The 15,291-nt window shown below is 46.1% G+C and overlaps 1 protein-coding gene across 2 annotated transcripts in view; it reads left to right on the forward strand.

Moving 5' to 3' along the window:
• The first annotated feature begins 7,744 nt into the window (after positions 1–7,744).
• Positions 7,745–15,291, forward strand: part of FCHSD2 (FCH and double SH3 domains 2) — a 288,812-nt gene continuing 281,265 nt past the window's right edge. For both annotated transcript variants that reach the window (XM_059133356.1, XM_059133365.1), the window contains exons 1-2: positions 7,745–7,918; positions 9,675–9,772. In XM_059133356.1, coding sequence (XP_058989339.1) covers positions 7,898–7,918; positions 9,675–9,772 — 119 coding nt within the window. In that variant the 5' untranslated portion in view covers positions 7,745–7,897. The remainder of the gene's footprint in view (positions 7,919–9,674; positions 9,773–15,291) is intronic.

Raw genomic sequence — 15,291 nt, forward strand, 5'->3', positions numbered from 1 at the left:
CTGGACACTGGAGTAGGGACACCTGGGTTCAAGTCCTGCTTCTTACTAATTGTGTGATGATGGGCAAGTTATTCATCCTCTCTGAGCCTCAGTTTATCCATCCTTAAAGTCAAGATAGTGGGGTATTGTGAGAATCAATGGGTTAATACAGTCAAAGCCATCAGAGCTGTGCCTGGTACCTCATAAGCATGTGAGAAATGTTAGCTATTGTTATTACAGCTATTATTAGGAGCTAGTGGGTATGCTTGTAAACAACTCCTCAGACCCAAGCAAAGCTGGTACAGATACACAGGCTCAACACTCAGCAGCATTTAGACACGGGCCAGGGTGGGGAACTGAAACCCCATTTTAAAGATGAACGGAGACTCAGAGAAGGCAGAGCATTCATTCATCTAATAACACCTCCCTCTTTTTGGGGGGCAATTTTCACATGTCAGGCACTGCTTCTCTTCCCACGTCAAACCTACTGAATCCTCAGAGGAGGCCCTGTGTTTTAAACAAGCAGCCCTAGGTGATTCCCCAGCTTCAGGTGAGTCTGGGTAAATGTTAGGATTGTAGGATACTAGCGCAAACATTTTGCCCCATTCTGAGTTTGGACTTGGGTTTTAGGAGGGCTACCATCTTCTGATGACTGATTGGCATAGCAGTTAACAGCGGAGACCATGGACATGATTAACTGGGTAGAAATCTCAGGTTGCCACTTATTAGCTATATGACCTTAGGGTAAAATGGGGCTAATAATAGTACCTACTTCAAAGTTGTTGTGAGAGTTAAATAATTTATGTGAATGCTGATACATAGTAGCTATTATAAAGTATAAGCTATTATTATTACTGTACCCAGTGTAGACAAGCATCAGAGAGAAGGCGGGGGTGGTGGATGTGATGATTCTTACCCCAGGACTGGCACTGCCTATAGCGTTGGCGGTGTCTGTCTCTTCGGGGAGACGCACCACCTGCTCCCTTCCTCTGGAAGAGCTTTCCTGAGCCAGGGAATTCCCTCCCGTAGCGACTGACAGCAGCTCCCAGCTTCTGATGCCACGTCCTCTGCCCACAGCAGCATGGTTAGAATTAGATCACATCTCAGGGCCAAAGCTGGACTGGAAAGACAGGCAGGTTTAGGTGTTGGCATGTCCACTTAGGAGCCCTGAAAATGAGACGAGGGAGGACAGGTCCTGGGGAAGCTCCTCTCTGCAGCCTGGGCCAGTTTTGGCTGAGGGCGGAGCTCAGTTCCCACAGGCCACAGGCCACAGGCCACAGGCCATGGGTGTGTGGATATGTTGCAGACAGGGGAAGGGTGGGTGCCCAGGGAGGAGAGGCAGCATGCCAGGGCATCTGCCAGGCCTCCAGGACACTCATTTTGGCTCACTGCCCTCCAGCAGGGAGCACACAAGTGTGTTTTGTTTTGGCATTAACTGGGCAGGCTGTGGGAAAATAGGTGGCAGGCTTCCCAAGCTGAGTGGGGCCTGCCCGTTTCATTGGCCAGGGCAATGGGGTTGAAGAGCTATTGCCTCCTCGTGCTGCTGTCCCTCCCCTACAACTCCCATCTCCTTCCCCTGGTCACTGCCTGACCCCCATCTCCACTCCTTTCCTACGCTCAGCCTGGGGGGGTCCTCAACACAGAAGGGACTCTCAAAGGGGTAGCATCTCAAGCCTTCAGGTTGGGCCCTGAAGAAACTCCCTGGTGGAAGTCCCTGTGTTCCAGATGAGGAAACGAAGGTGGAAGGAGGTCTGGGACTTCCCGGGTCTTTGCGATGAGTCAGGGGTAAAACTGGGACTAGAGTTGAGCTCAACACCCTCCCATGGGAATTCCTCTTTTTGTGTTTTGTTTTTTACATTTACAAATAAAATGAAAACAAAATGAAGGGAAACTGAAGGAAAACACATGCATATACAAAGGAAGCTCACATTGGTGGGCCAGCACGGTTGCAGGCATTTTACCCAAACATTCCCATTTAATTCCCACCAAAACCCTGCAAAAAGTCATCATTTGCCTTTTAAGGACAAGGGAACTCAGCTGAAAAGAGATTTCAGAACTTGGTCAGGAACCCAAAGCCAGGCGGAAGAGGAACCAAACACCTAACCCAGGTTTACCTGACCCGAAGTCCCTGTGATGTCAATCCTCCTCCTCCCAAACCTGACTATTTTACCTATCAGTCCAAGTTTCCCAGAGTTGTGATCACCATGCAGCTCGCAATGGGAAGGCCCTTGTTGGTGTCCCACATAGACAGTCATTCAACCTTCCCTGATGTGTCTGTCCCAGGATGGGCAGTCACTAGCTTACGTAGCTCCTCAGTTCTTTATAGATTATGTAGCTGTGCCAAAAAGGTCACATTCAGCAAGTGCCTGGCAAAGACCTTGGTTTCCTCCTTCGTGATATCAAACCCATGTGACGGTCAGCTCCTACTATAGCCCTGGGACTGGCTGTCCCTCACCCCCTCCCAAGCTCTAACACTCCCTGGCACCAGCTGCCCAGATAATTCCCTGTCCGAGTGCCTGCCTCTTAGGAACCTACCTCTGGCCTTACGCCCCTGCTACCACCTGGTGGAATCTGGGTCCCTATGACTCTCCTGACCCTGCATGTTTGGGACTCACGGCTACTACCTTCAGTCCATGTGTTGAGATTGGGAGTTCCTGGAGTGCAGGGCCTGGGTCTTATCCCAGAAACCTGCCCACGACTGAGCCCAGAAAGGGGGACTTGTTGATAGAATCCAAGGTCTAGCTCTGCCACAAACTCACTTCGTGTTCTAGAGAGAGCTGCTGCGCTCTTCTGCTGGTCACTAACCTTGAAGCTTCATTTGAGTGGGCTGTGATGCTCTGTCTTTTTTTTTTTTTTTTTTTTTAGATTTTATTTATTTGTCAGAGAGAGAGCGAGCGAGAGCGAGCACAGGCAGACACAGTGGAAGGCAGAGTCAGAGGGAGAAGCAGGCTCCCCACTGAGCAAGGAGCCCAATGTAGGACTCGATCCCAGGACGCTGGGATCATGACCTGATCCAAAGGCAGCTGCTTAACCAACTGAGCCACCCAGGCGTCCCTGTGATGCTCTGTCTTGAGAGCTGCTCCCATACCAGGTTTCTTAGAGGACTGTGTTGAGGAGATTAGCTCCCCAAGGAGCAAAAGCTATTCTGTGTCTGAGGAGGGGGGTGGTGAGTGGAAGTACAGGGAGAAAGGTGACTAGGGTAGTAGGGAGGTGAATGGGAGTGAGGTCCACAGACTGCATTATTGGCAGCAGTACAGCCTGGTAGTCTCACTGGGGCTCCAACAGGGAATAGCTAGCCTCTGGGTGAGCTAACAGGTATTCCTGAGCAGTCTGAGCCAATGTGAGTGGGGGATAATGACAGAGCAGGAAAGGGAATTAGAGATTAGAGAGGGCTGTGAACCCTAGCAACAGCGATGGTGAGAGGCGACCTGGTACAGTATGGGCATATGGGATGGTGGCCACCTTCTCTTGGATGGAGTGCCAGTCTGTTCCAGGTGGCCACTCTGAACAGTGGTGGGATGCTGTTCACATTCTAGTCATGCTCAAGGGCTGCTGTACACTTCAAATCCCCAGAGTTTCTCCTGGGAGCCCTGTGGAATACTGGAATAGTTCATCTTCCAATGCCTACTCATATGCCTGTTCTAGGCCAGCTTTTAATCACTTAAATTTAGAATCACTTTCCTTCTGGAAGATTGTATAGCAGAATGCACCCTGGAGGAAAGAGCATAGCTTCAGACCAGGAGGAGCCAGGGGCCAGGGGCCAGGCCTGGCTCTCCTGTCCTAGCTGTATGACCTTGGGCTGGTCATTTAGCTTCTGATCCTCAGTCTGTGAAATCCATGAAATGGGGTGTTATGTATCATGCGAAGTTGTAAAGCTTAGAAATAATGTAAATAACATGCCTGCTTCAATACCTGACACATAGAAGAGGCAAAATAAATGATAGCTGTTATATTCCTTCCAGGGGTAAGAATCGCATCTGTGGCCTCCTTGGTGGAAAGGAGCCAACAGCTACTTGCACTGCCCCAGGGATCGGGGAGCTCACCTCCTCTAGGGGCAGATCTGCCTGGAAAACCTTCTTCCTTTGATGCAACTGAGACCTATCCCCAGTCTGTCTCTGGGGCCATAATGCATGCTGCTATGTGGCCAAAGGACAGCTCTGGGCATTACCACAAAGAATTTCAAGAGATTTTATGTCTGGTAACACAGTGCTTATCTGCACTACAGGAGCAAGGCTCTGGAAGTTCCCAGCCTGGTTCAAAGGAGTATGTTTTAAGGCAGGCTTACATAAATCATAGAAATCCCTTTACCCCTTCCTATAGAGTTTGGAATATAGGGATTGTATCCTCCTGAGTCTGCTTTTTTTTTTTTTTTTTAAGATTTTATTTATTTATTTGACAGAGCCAGACAGACAGAGATCACAAGTAGGCAGAGAGGCAGGCAGAGAGGGAGAGAGGAGGAAGCAGGCTCACCGCCGAGCAGAGAGCCTGATGCGGGGCTCGATCCCAGGATCCTGAGATCATGACCTGAGCCGAAGGCAGAGGCTTTAACCCACTGAGCCACCCAGGTGTTCCTACCTTTTAAAAAAGATTTTATTTATTTATTTGACAGAGAAAGAGATCACAAGTAGGCAGAGCAGCAGGCAGAGAGAGAGAGAGAGAGGGAGAAGCAGGCTCCCTGATGAGCAGAAAACCCAACTCGGGACTCGATCCCAGGACCCTGAGATCATGACCTGAGCCGAAGGCAGAGGTTTAACCCACTGAGCCACCCAGGCACCCCTTGAGTCTGCTTTTTTTCTGGGTGAACTCTCTCAATTCCTTTGAGCAAGAGGCAAATAGGAGAACTGGATTCTGGTCCCAAATCCATCACTTCAGGGCAAGTTACTTATCTTTCACTGAGCCTCCAGTTCCTCATATGTAAAATGAACAAAATAACGGTTTCTCAGGATTATAGTGAAGATTAGCTCAGAGAAGTAATATGGAAGTTTGGAGTTTGGGAAAGGCACTTAGTCAATGTTAAACGCATTTACAACAAACCAACAAACATATTTCTGAAAAAGCAGTTAGCAGGTCATTTTATGTTGCCCCTTAGCTTTTTAATCCTATCCCCAAAGGAAGTCATCCCATAAAGTTTATGCCATTCCTGCTTTTAGAATAAGGGCAAATCAGGTGGAAGATGCCCTCCTAAACCCACAAAATCGAGACCCAGGGTTGTACTAAGTTCCAGGCTCATTCACTTACTTTATTCCATAGTTGGGGACCAAGACCCAGAGAAGTCCCAGCTTATCAATAGAGAGGCTGGATCCCAAATCTCCCCACATCTAGCAATTTTATACCTAATCCTCCCCTCTAGGAAAAGAGAAGTGATGGGAAGCTAATCTCTGAGCCAGACTAGTTGCACCAGGACTAAGATCCAGCAAATCTTTGTTGAGCACCTTCTGTGGCATAACACTGCATCTGGACAAGCACTGTTACCCCTCCCCGACGAACCCAGTGTCACTCACGGAATGGCTGGTCTGGAACTCAGCCTTGCTGAAGGCTGAGGCGGATTGTCTTGCTAACTTTTGTATCCCCAGTGTCTGCCACAAGGCTTGGCACAAAGCAGGATCTTAGCAAATATTTTTTGAATGAATGATGAATCTATACACATTCATTGAGCACCGACTATGTACCAGGCCTTGTGTTAGAAGAAATTCCATTTAATACAACAAGCCTGCAGGGCTGGTATTATGTCCCCAATTTACAAGTTAGAAAATAAACACTGGAAGCATCAAACTGATCAGCTCAAGGCCTCACCATGGACTGGTGCTGAAAGTGAGACTGGAGCCCAGTCTGGCTACCTTGGGCTTCAGGTCTGGGGTCCCAGAGCTGTCAGGGAGCTATGCCTCTGCCCACCTGGCTCCATTGCCCCAGGCCTTCCCTGATAGTGACTGTGGGCTCTGGTGAAGGGCTGACTTTTGAATAGCCTGAAGGAAACTAGAAAAAAAAAAAAAAAAAAAAAAGCCTGATCTCCTAGTTCCTACAACCTGACTCATGCATAACTCTGATTCTATCACCTTCCTGTACAAGAATCTAAGTAATCTGAGGTGAACAACCTGGATTCGAGTCCCATCTTCCCAATTTCTGGCCACTTGTGGCCTCAGCCAGTATACTTGGATCTCTCCAGACCTCAGTGACTTTCTTCTTTTGCCTGACTACGCTTCTGAGAACAGTTGTCTGGGACCCCAGCTTCTGATAAAACCGTGAGGCGATCTAGCTCACCCTCCGCACATCCACGTAGCTCTGGAAGAGGTATTTTCGTTTTTCTAAGGACCCCCAAGGGAGGCTGAAACCCGTGTCTGAACAGGGCGGGAACGTAGGTGGAGGGGGCTGCCCGGATGAACAGCCCCAGTGACAGAGGAAGGCAGATCTCAGTCAGAGGCACAGAGCGGACTGACACCCAGAAGTCCTGACTCCCAGACAAGAGCTTCCTCTGTTGCCCTTGCTGCCTCCTCTACTTTTCTTCATGGTTATCATCTGCACATGTTTTTTGTTTTGTTTTGTTTTGTTTTATGACCCACAGAACCCTTCGTGACGCAGAGTCTAGTCTTGCTGTGTGAAAAATATCTCCTATGGGCACTAGCCTCTCCATCTGTGAATTGGGGATTCTGATCTTAAGGACCTCACGGTTCCCCTCCAGCACAGAATCCGAGCTCTTTGACGAGAATGCCCTGTAGCAGAGAGCCGTTTTCTTCTCTGCGAGGCCACGAGATATTCCCCCTGCCCGGCACCGCAGCAGTGGGCACCTGTGGCCCGCTGAGGAAGAACTTGTCGATGCTCGCCCCCTCACGCTTGGCTATCTGGCCAGCGCATTCGCTCGCCAGAGAAGGTATTGGAAGACCGGAAAGAAGTGGAACTCTCCTGCTGTCACAGGCATGCTACCCTTCGCGTACAGTAAAAACTTCACTCTGAATGTCGTCCCCTCACCCCAACACACAGACACACACAAAAGCACTGCAGCCCAAAAGCCGGCAGGAGGCGGGGGCGGCTTGTGCGCGTGCGTCGGCGCAGAGCCCTCTACCGCCCACGTGCGCGGCCCCGATCGGAGGCGCGCGCCCGGTCGCCTGGCGGGAAGGCGCGCGTGAAGCCCCCGTCTGGCTCTGGGTGTGGGGGAGGGAGGACTGGAGGCGTTTGGAACGTGCCACTCTCGGAGACAACGGGGGGATTTTCGCGCTCCTCTAGCGTTTCTACCTCTCCTATTCGCCGATCGATCCGTTAGTTCCCCCACGCCGAGATCCGAAGCCCCGCGCCGCGGCCACGCTCCCTCCCTCCAGCGTGGCCCAGCCCCTGGAACCCCGCTTTGGACTGTGTTGTCCCCTCTGCTGCCGGAGCGGGGCGCTGCGCCACACGGTGGGGCCGGAAATTCCCGCGGCCGGAGTGGAGGAGCCGAAGCCGAGAGCGCGGCACCGCCTTCCACCTTCCCGGGCCGGGCGGGGGCGTTGGGCCCAGCGAGGGCTGGGCTGCTTGAGTGGGGGCGGGAGGCCGCGTCTGCGAGGAGCTGCGGCGCGGGCGGGCGGGGAACGGGACAACGCTGCTGCTCGAAAGCCTTTCGGCGAGCTCGGAGACCCTGCGCCCCAGCTCCTGGGCCCCCGCCCCCTCGCGGTCTCCGCCTCCTTCCCTCACACACCCCCCGGGCCGCCGGAGCCCCAGGCCTTCCCGGCGCTCCTCCTCCTTCTCTTCACACTCGCGGTCCGACCTGAGTCCTCCAGCCGCCTGCCGGCCTTGCCTTGCTCCCTGCCGGGCGAGTCCTCGTTCTCAGGCTCTCCTTGCACACGCACACACACATACACACGCTTGCCGGGCCTCCCCTCCTCACGGCCCCCCATCTCCTCGTCCGAGCTGACGCCGCCGTCGGGGGGAGGATTGATGTCCCTTAAGCATCATGCAGCCGCCGCCGAGGAAGGTGAGGGTGCAGTTGGGGGGCTTTTGCGGTTTGGGAGGGATATGTACAAGGGACGCTGCTGGGGCGCCCCCTCCCCCTTTCCGCAAGGGGCCGTGACCGCCGTCGTCTCGGGCTTGTCACCGAGTTGCCGCTGGCTTCAGTCGGGGGCCACGCGGATGAGGTGTCTTTACGACGAAGGGGCTGCCGAGGCTCGTTCCTTCCATCGCACGGGAGACCCCCATACATTTCACAGGAGTTTCGGGTGTGCATTTGTATGTGTGCGCGCGCATGGCAGTGCTGCTCGCTGCAAAGTGCATTCTCGGGGCTGCACCGAGGGGAGGCGGGGAGCCCCTGCAGCTTCTGAGCCTGTGCTTGTGTGATTGTTTAGTCTGCGCCAGGTTTGAGCCCTCCGGCTGCTTGTCGCCACCCTTGCCCATTTGATCATTTTCAGGGAATTTGTTTCCAGCCTAGCGGTAAGGTTCGGCCTGCCTTTCCCACGGGGCGGCCGAAAAGAAGTTAGACTAGTCACCGCCCCCCACCCCAGGGGAAAACAAGAAATTAAGCCTTTCCCCCACACCACTAGTCCTGCCCCGCCCCTCCAGCTAGGGGGCCAGGAGGCTGGTGCTGTCCCCGGAGAGCGAGAGCCGGGCGGTGCGTGGCGTGTGCACCGCGATCTGGGCTTGGGGTGGGAGTGACGGGTGCTCTCGGCGTGTCAGCGGCTCCCCCCGCTGCGCCCTTCGAGAACTGTTTCGCTGCCCTCTTCCCCAGCGTTCTCAAGGGCTGAGGCTGTGTCCTTGTCTTTTTAATTCTGCAGATGGTTACTGAGTGTCTACCCTGGGCATTGGGTGGAGAATGCTGTTCTGTCCTCCCCTCGTGGGCAAACATTTGCTGAATGCCTAACTCGCTCGCGTCTGCTTCTTCTTTTTCTCTTTCTTAATCCGTGTTTCTCCAGTTAAGTGACTCTTTTTTCTTTCACACATGTACCTCCACCCCTCCCGCTTAGCCCCTCTCCGCGGCGGCGGCAGGGATTCCAGGCCCACTGAAACCTGGAACCCTGGGGTCCGGGCCTGGCTGGCGAGGCACTGGACAGCTTGCATTTGCTGTTCTGTTTGAAGTGGAGCCGCCACGGGGACCGGCTTGCTGGGGTGGCTTAAAAGCACTGCATATGCTGGAAGGTCACTTTTGCTTTCTCCTTTGTGAGAAAGAGATTGTGATTTGATGCGCTGTCAGCGAGCTGGCATCCTGAGACTGTGCTTTCTTGCAGCCATTATGGGATGATTTATGTAGTCAATTTATGCATATAATTTCATGATTGTGTAAATTTTGGCCATTATATATTAGACATTCCTATACTCACGTCTGCCATCTATACTCAGCTCATCTCTCCTGGTGGTTGAGATCTTTGAATCTTTTTTGGAAGAAATAAAAAAAAAACCTCTAAGAAGACTACTACATATGTATTAAGCTTGTGCATGAAAAGGAATGACTGGTGTTTATTTTGCATTTCTTTAATCTGTAATTTTTATACTCTTTTACTTTCATTTACGCTCTTTCAGGATATTTGGCTAGATTTCTCATTGTGTCCTCAGGAAACAAAATTAGGTAACTAGTAATGGATTTATGGCCTTTACAGTAGAAACGAGCAAGAGGTATAAATTCTGTAGGGGAGAAATGAGCAAGAGGTATATATTCTGACAGCAATTAAGTATTTTGCTTAAGTAATGACTTTGTTTTTAAAATTGCAGTTAAGGCCTTCATAATATATGGTATATTTTAGGTGAAAGTTACACAAGAACTGAAAAACACTCAAGTTGAGCAGATGACAAAACTTCAAGCCAAACATCAAGCAGAATGTGATTTACTTGAAGATATGAGGTAAGGTTATAATAAATAGTATAAGAACTTTTATATCTTTGTTTCAAAGAACCATTGAGTTACCAAGCCCCAGGAACTGATGATGGAATTTCCTTTTGGATTTCCTGCTTTAATGCTGTTAGAGCTTTGACTCAGCTAGGAATTATAACTGGAACTAATGCAATACAAACTTTTTTTTTTCCTTTAGTGGTGGAACCTATAATCTACACATACTATCATGAAAAAATAAGGCTCTTAAAAATTATTAAATTATAATTATTAAAGTAAAAATTCTTATTTAAATAATCTTTCCACTGAATTGTAACATTTACTGACCTTAATGATTTCACAGAGATTTTTAAACTGACACCTTTGGTTAATAGTTAATATCTGGGGGTGAGCCTGTCAACCTCAGACTATTGTATGCTGACACTATTTGTCAGAACATGACAAATACAATTCTGTCTTTGAACATTAAATTTAGTGGGAAATATGTTTATCATATTTTGTCATTAAAGTTACCTGTATTCGTAATTAAGACAATTCTAAATAAATAAGCCATCTTGCCAGCATTGTGAAAATCAGTATCTTTATAGAGGGAAGCATGACTCATTTTACTGAAAGAAACACCACTGTTTTAACAATCCTGTAATACAAATTGACAGCTCAACAAATATATTTTTATAAAGGATAGAAGATAAGTTGCATGTTGAAACAGAGTGGCTACAATTCTTATTTCCCTTTAGTAACACATTTATCAAATTGGCATTGGGTCTATAAGCTTTATCTGTTGCCTATTTCTCCTGTGGTGCATGACCTCATGTTGACTTCATGAATAATATGATCTGTGTGTTGTTATAATAAAATTTTGTGTTTGGATAGTTGAATTGTTTGGAGCCCAAACATTTTAGTTTAAAGAGCTCCATTTTTCCTGCCCCATATTTAATTTAGGTACTACTTATAACTATTTCTCCTGTCTGTTCAGGGTTTCTAACTAGGGCATATAAATGTAGGCTTATCCAAACTTGAATATACTAAGATCATTGTTTTCTCACTGGGAAGTATTCTATTTTAATTCTGCATTAGTTTCCTTTTGTTTTTCATGTGGCCACAGGGGAATTTTTAGACTTAAATAATTCCTGTGCAAAATACCTGAAGCTCTTCGTAAGGTTAAAAATTAAGTTTTAGGGGCACCTGGGTGGCTCAGTGGGTTAAGCCTCTGCCTTCAGCTTTGGTCATGATCCCAGGGTCCCGAGATCGAGCCCCGCATTGGGGTCTCTGCTCAGCAGGGAGTGTGCTTCCCCTTCTCTCTCTCTCTGCCTGCCTCTCTGTCTGCTTGTGATCTCTGTTAAATAAATAAAAATAAAATCTTAAAAAAAAAATAAGTTTTAGGGGCGCCTGGGTGGCTCAGTGGGTTAAGCCTCTCTCTTTGGCTCAGGTCATGACCTCAGGGTTCTGGGATCAAGCCCCGCATCTAGCTCTCTGCTCAGGGGGGAGCCTGCTTCTCCCCGCACCCCCGCCACGTCTGCCTGCCTCTCTGCCTACTTGTGACCCCTGTCAGATAAATAAATAAAATCTTAAAAAAAAAAAAAATTAAGTTTTAAACATCTATTAAGTGAAATACGGTACTGTAGTAGCACTCTCTAGATGAAGAAAGTAATAAATTTTTGGAAGCAGTTTTGTAAGGCCAAATTAGTAAGTGAGGCTTCTCTGGGTATGGAAGGTCAGTGGTCATTAAACCCTGTGATTATATCTTCTAAAGACTTATTGTTTACATTCTTTTCTTTTTTTCCCTTACTGCCTATGCCTATACCTTAGTACCAGAGCTTATGGTCAGGTATGGGGACACATGATCACTGCTAAATTGATATAGGTTGTTCTGCTCCTGTTATTTATTTGTTTGTAGTATTGCTGATCCCATCACATTTCACTTGCCTTATTGCAAGAATATCCCAATTATTGCAGTAGTGTTCTCATATCTTCTACCCCTCAATCTCTTTTTTAAAGTCTGTCTTCCACATTGTCACCAGTTAGCTTTCTTTCCTTTCATTTTCTTTTTTTAAGATTTTATTTATTTGAGAGAGAGTGTGCACATGCAGGAGCAGGGGGAAGTAGCAGAGGGAGAGGGATAAGCAGACTACCTGCTGAGCAGGGAGTCTGACATGGGCTCAATCTCAGGACCCTGAGATCATTACCTGAGCTGAAGGCAGACGCTTAACCGATGGAGCCACCCAGGCGCCCCACCAGTTAGCTTTCTAAAAACATTGTTTATTATGTCCTGTGTTCTCTGTGTCCTCCTAGATAAAGACTACACACCTTGTTGTAGTATATATAACGCTCTGTAACCTAGCCACAAGCTTCCTTTCCTGTTGTAATAACTGCCATTTCATGCTTATTCATCCTTCCTTCTTATTCGCCTTGCCTTGGCCACTCAGGACTTCTGGTTATCTAATTGTGCTCTGTACATTCATTCCTTTAAATACACCGTTCTCTTTGCCCGTTAATACCCTTCCTCCCACTTTTTCACTTGGCAAATTCTGGTTGCCACTAAGTTTGCAAGTTTGTTGATCTCTGTGATCTCAGAGGATTTTGATTTTGCACACGCTTTTGGCTTCGCCCCTCAGGTGAATTCCTTGAAGTCAGGGGGTAAGTCTTAATTCAGTTTTGTGTCTGTACCCTTTGTTTAGGCTGGCAAAATTGTTTAGTGAATGTAACTGGTTATATTTAAGTGTACCTTACTTGTTTTTAGGTGAAGTGTTTTATTGTTCTGTTTGTGCTAGCGCATTGTCTTTTGGGCTTGTGTTATACTTTGATTCATGTGGGCACTTGAAAACATACTGTACTATTTGATGTTGAGTATATATATTTACATATAATATATAAATACATAGATTGTTGGTGTTCCAAGAATTAGTAGATTCTTTATTCAAATGATATACGTTCTTCTTTTATATTAAATTCTTTTTTTTTTTTTTTAAGATTTTATTTATTTCTTTGACAGACAGAGATCACAAGTAGGCAGAGAGGCAGGCAGAGAGAGAGAGGAGGAAGCAGGTTCCTGGCCGAGCAGAGAGCCCGATGTGGGGCTTGATCCCAGGACACCAGGACCATGACCAGAGTGGAAGGCAGAGGCTGTAACCCATTGACCCATTCAGGCGCCCCTATATTAAGTTATTTCAGTGAATTCCTTCACTCCTATATAGTTGTGATCAGAATACCGTATTACCTCCTAATAGGTGAATTTATGTTTCTGATTTTTTTTTTCAATGATAATATTGAATTGGAAGTTGAAAATTGCATACACTTGTTATTCATAATAACTTTAGTTGCTTGAGAAAGGGGGTAGTTTGGCTTTTCTGGTCTGTCCTAGCAAGTAGAATGACATTTAAAAATTCATTAGCAAGGGCCTCCTGGGTGGCTCAGTGGGTTGAAGGCTCTGCCTTCAGCTCAGGTCATGATCCCAGGGTCCTGGGATTGAACCCCATATCGGGCTCTCTGCTCAGTGGGAGCCTGCTTCTTCTTCTCTCTCTATCTGCCCGCCTCTGTGCCTACATGTGATCCCTATCTATCAAATAAATAAATAAAATCTTAAAAAAAAATTCATTAGCAATTTCTGAACTTGAAGTTTTTATATGTATTATCTTGTAAAAGATCTTGCTTGTTGTCTCCACCCCCCCCCCCACCTTTTTTTAAAGTACTTTATACCCGCAGTGTGGTACTTGAATCAAAACCTGGAAATCAAGAGTTGCGTGCTCTACGGACTGAACCAGCCAGGTGCCTTTGCTTTTCTTTATTTGAGAGTCCCATCCCCTTCCTCCCCACAAATAGTAGTCTTTCTCACCGATGCCTCAACCAGTATTATGCTCAATTTAAGTTAGTGTGAATTCACTCAAAAAAAGTACAAATAGCTTTTCTTAATATAAAGAAATTACTAGTAGGCAGAGAAAAATTTTTTATTACTTTAAAAAGAGCGAAAAATTAAAAGACCACAATAATTATTAAGCTGTAAGTAGGAGATGTAATAGGAGATGTAGTGTATTAAGCTGTAAATAGACAATTTCATGCTGGGTTATGGCTGGTTTCCACTTCCTTCCCCCCTTCTCATCTTCTGGAATTTTGAAGGGAGGAAACCAGTTATGATACAGTATTTTTCCTTTGCTCTCCTCCCCTGCTTCAGTTCATTTTTTCCAGAGATGTATTTGGAAGCTGGTGTGTTGGGAGTAAAATATGAGAATGAAAGATAACTCATTTTTTGTTAATCAGGGACATTCCATGCTTTAGGGAGATTTTATACTGAAGTGTTTCCTGTTGACTTTTGTTGTCAGCAATAGACAAGGAAACTTTACTTTCTTTTTAGTTTTTTATTATTATTTTTTCTCTCTTTGCTTTCTAAAACCATGTGTAAATTTCTAAATACTACAGCTTATATATTATTTATTAATATTATATATTTCATATTGTTTATTCTTATGATGTACTAAGTAGAGTCAATAAAGAAAGTTCTTTGCAGGGATCTTGAGTATAAAGAACTACCTTCTTAGCAGACATTTTTAGGTCATTATATAATTTGGAAAAACCATAGAATTTTAGAGTCAGTTGAACACTGTCATGTTTGTCAATGAAAATGGAAACTGAGGCACAGTGAGATGAAGTGAATCATACTGAGAAAAAAATGCTATTTCTCTAATTTCTAGTCTAGTGCATTATCCCATCTCTCTGTATTATCCAAGCTTTTAATCAAGGAAATCATCATAAGTCCCATTTCTTGAAACATTTTGCCTATCAAATAGTACATTTTAACTAATAATTTTTCTTTCTTTTAATTTTTCATACATCAGGCTGTCAATCAGCTTTGAATCAGTATTTTAAAACTACTGACATGAGTCCAGACAAAGGCAAAGATACTTGAAACTTTACCTCAGAGAAGGCTGAGTGTATGGTTTCTCACAGATGTTCTGAAAAATGGAAACAAGCTTAAAAAGCACCTGTCTTTTCTTTGTAGAAACCTGGAGGTCTAGTGACCTCAAGTGAGGAATTACTGTACTATATGTTACCTTCTATAAACTGTAAGTTTGTGGGACTCACCGGGGATTGGATTCTTGACTATTTATGGATGCTCTGAGAATTTTTTCATTGTCTCAGAGACTGTTATGTCTAGAAGGGAACCTTAGAAGTAATCTGGTCTAGACTGTTTTTTAAAAAAGTTATATTGTATTGATATATAATTCATATACCATGCAATTAACCTATTTAAAGTTTTTAATATATTCATGGGATTGTATGACTATCAACACTTAAACCTGAGAACATTTTGCTTCCCCAAAAAGAAACTCTGTACTGATTAGCAATCACTTCCATAATTTTCTCTAGCCTTAAGCAATTACTTTCCTTTTCTATAGAAGTGGACTCTGTAAAAATGAAATAATACAGTGTGTGGTCTTCTGTGACTGGTTTTACTTAGCATAATATTTTCAAGGTTCATCCGTGTTACAGCATCAGTACTTCATTCCTCTTTATTGCTGAATAATACTTTGTTGGAT

The sequence above is a fragment of the Mustela lutreola genome, chromosome 1, assembly GCF_030435805.1.
Source record: "Mustela lutreola isolate mMusLut2 chromosome 1, mMusLut2.pri, whole genome shotgun sequence".
Lineage (NCBI taxonomy): Eukaryota > Metazoa > Chordata > Mammalia > Carnivora > Mustelidae > Mustela > Mustela lutreola.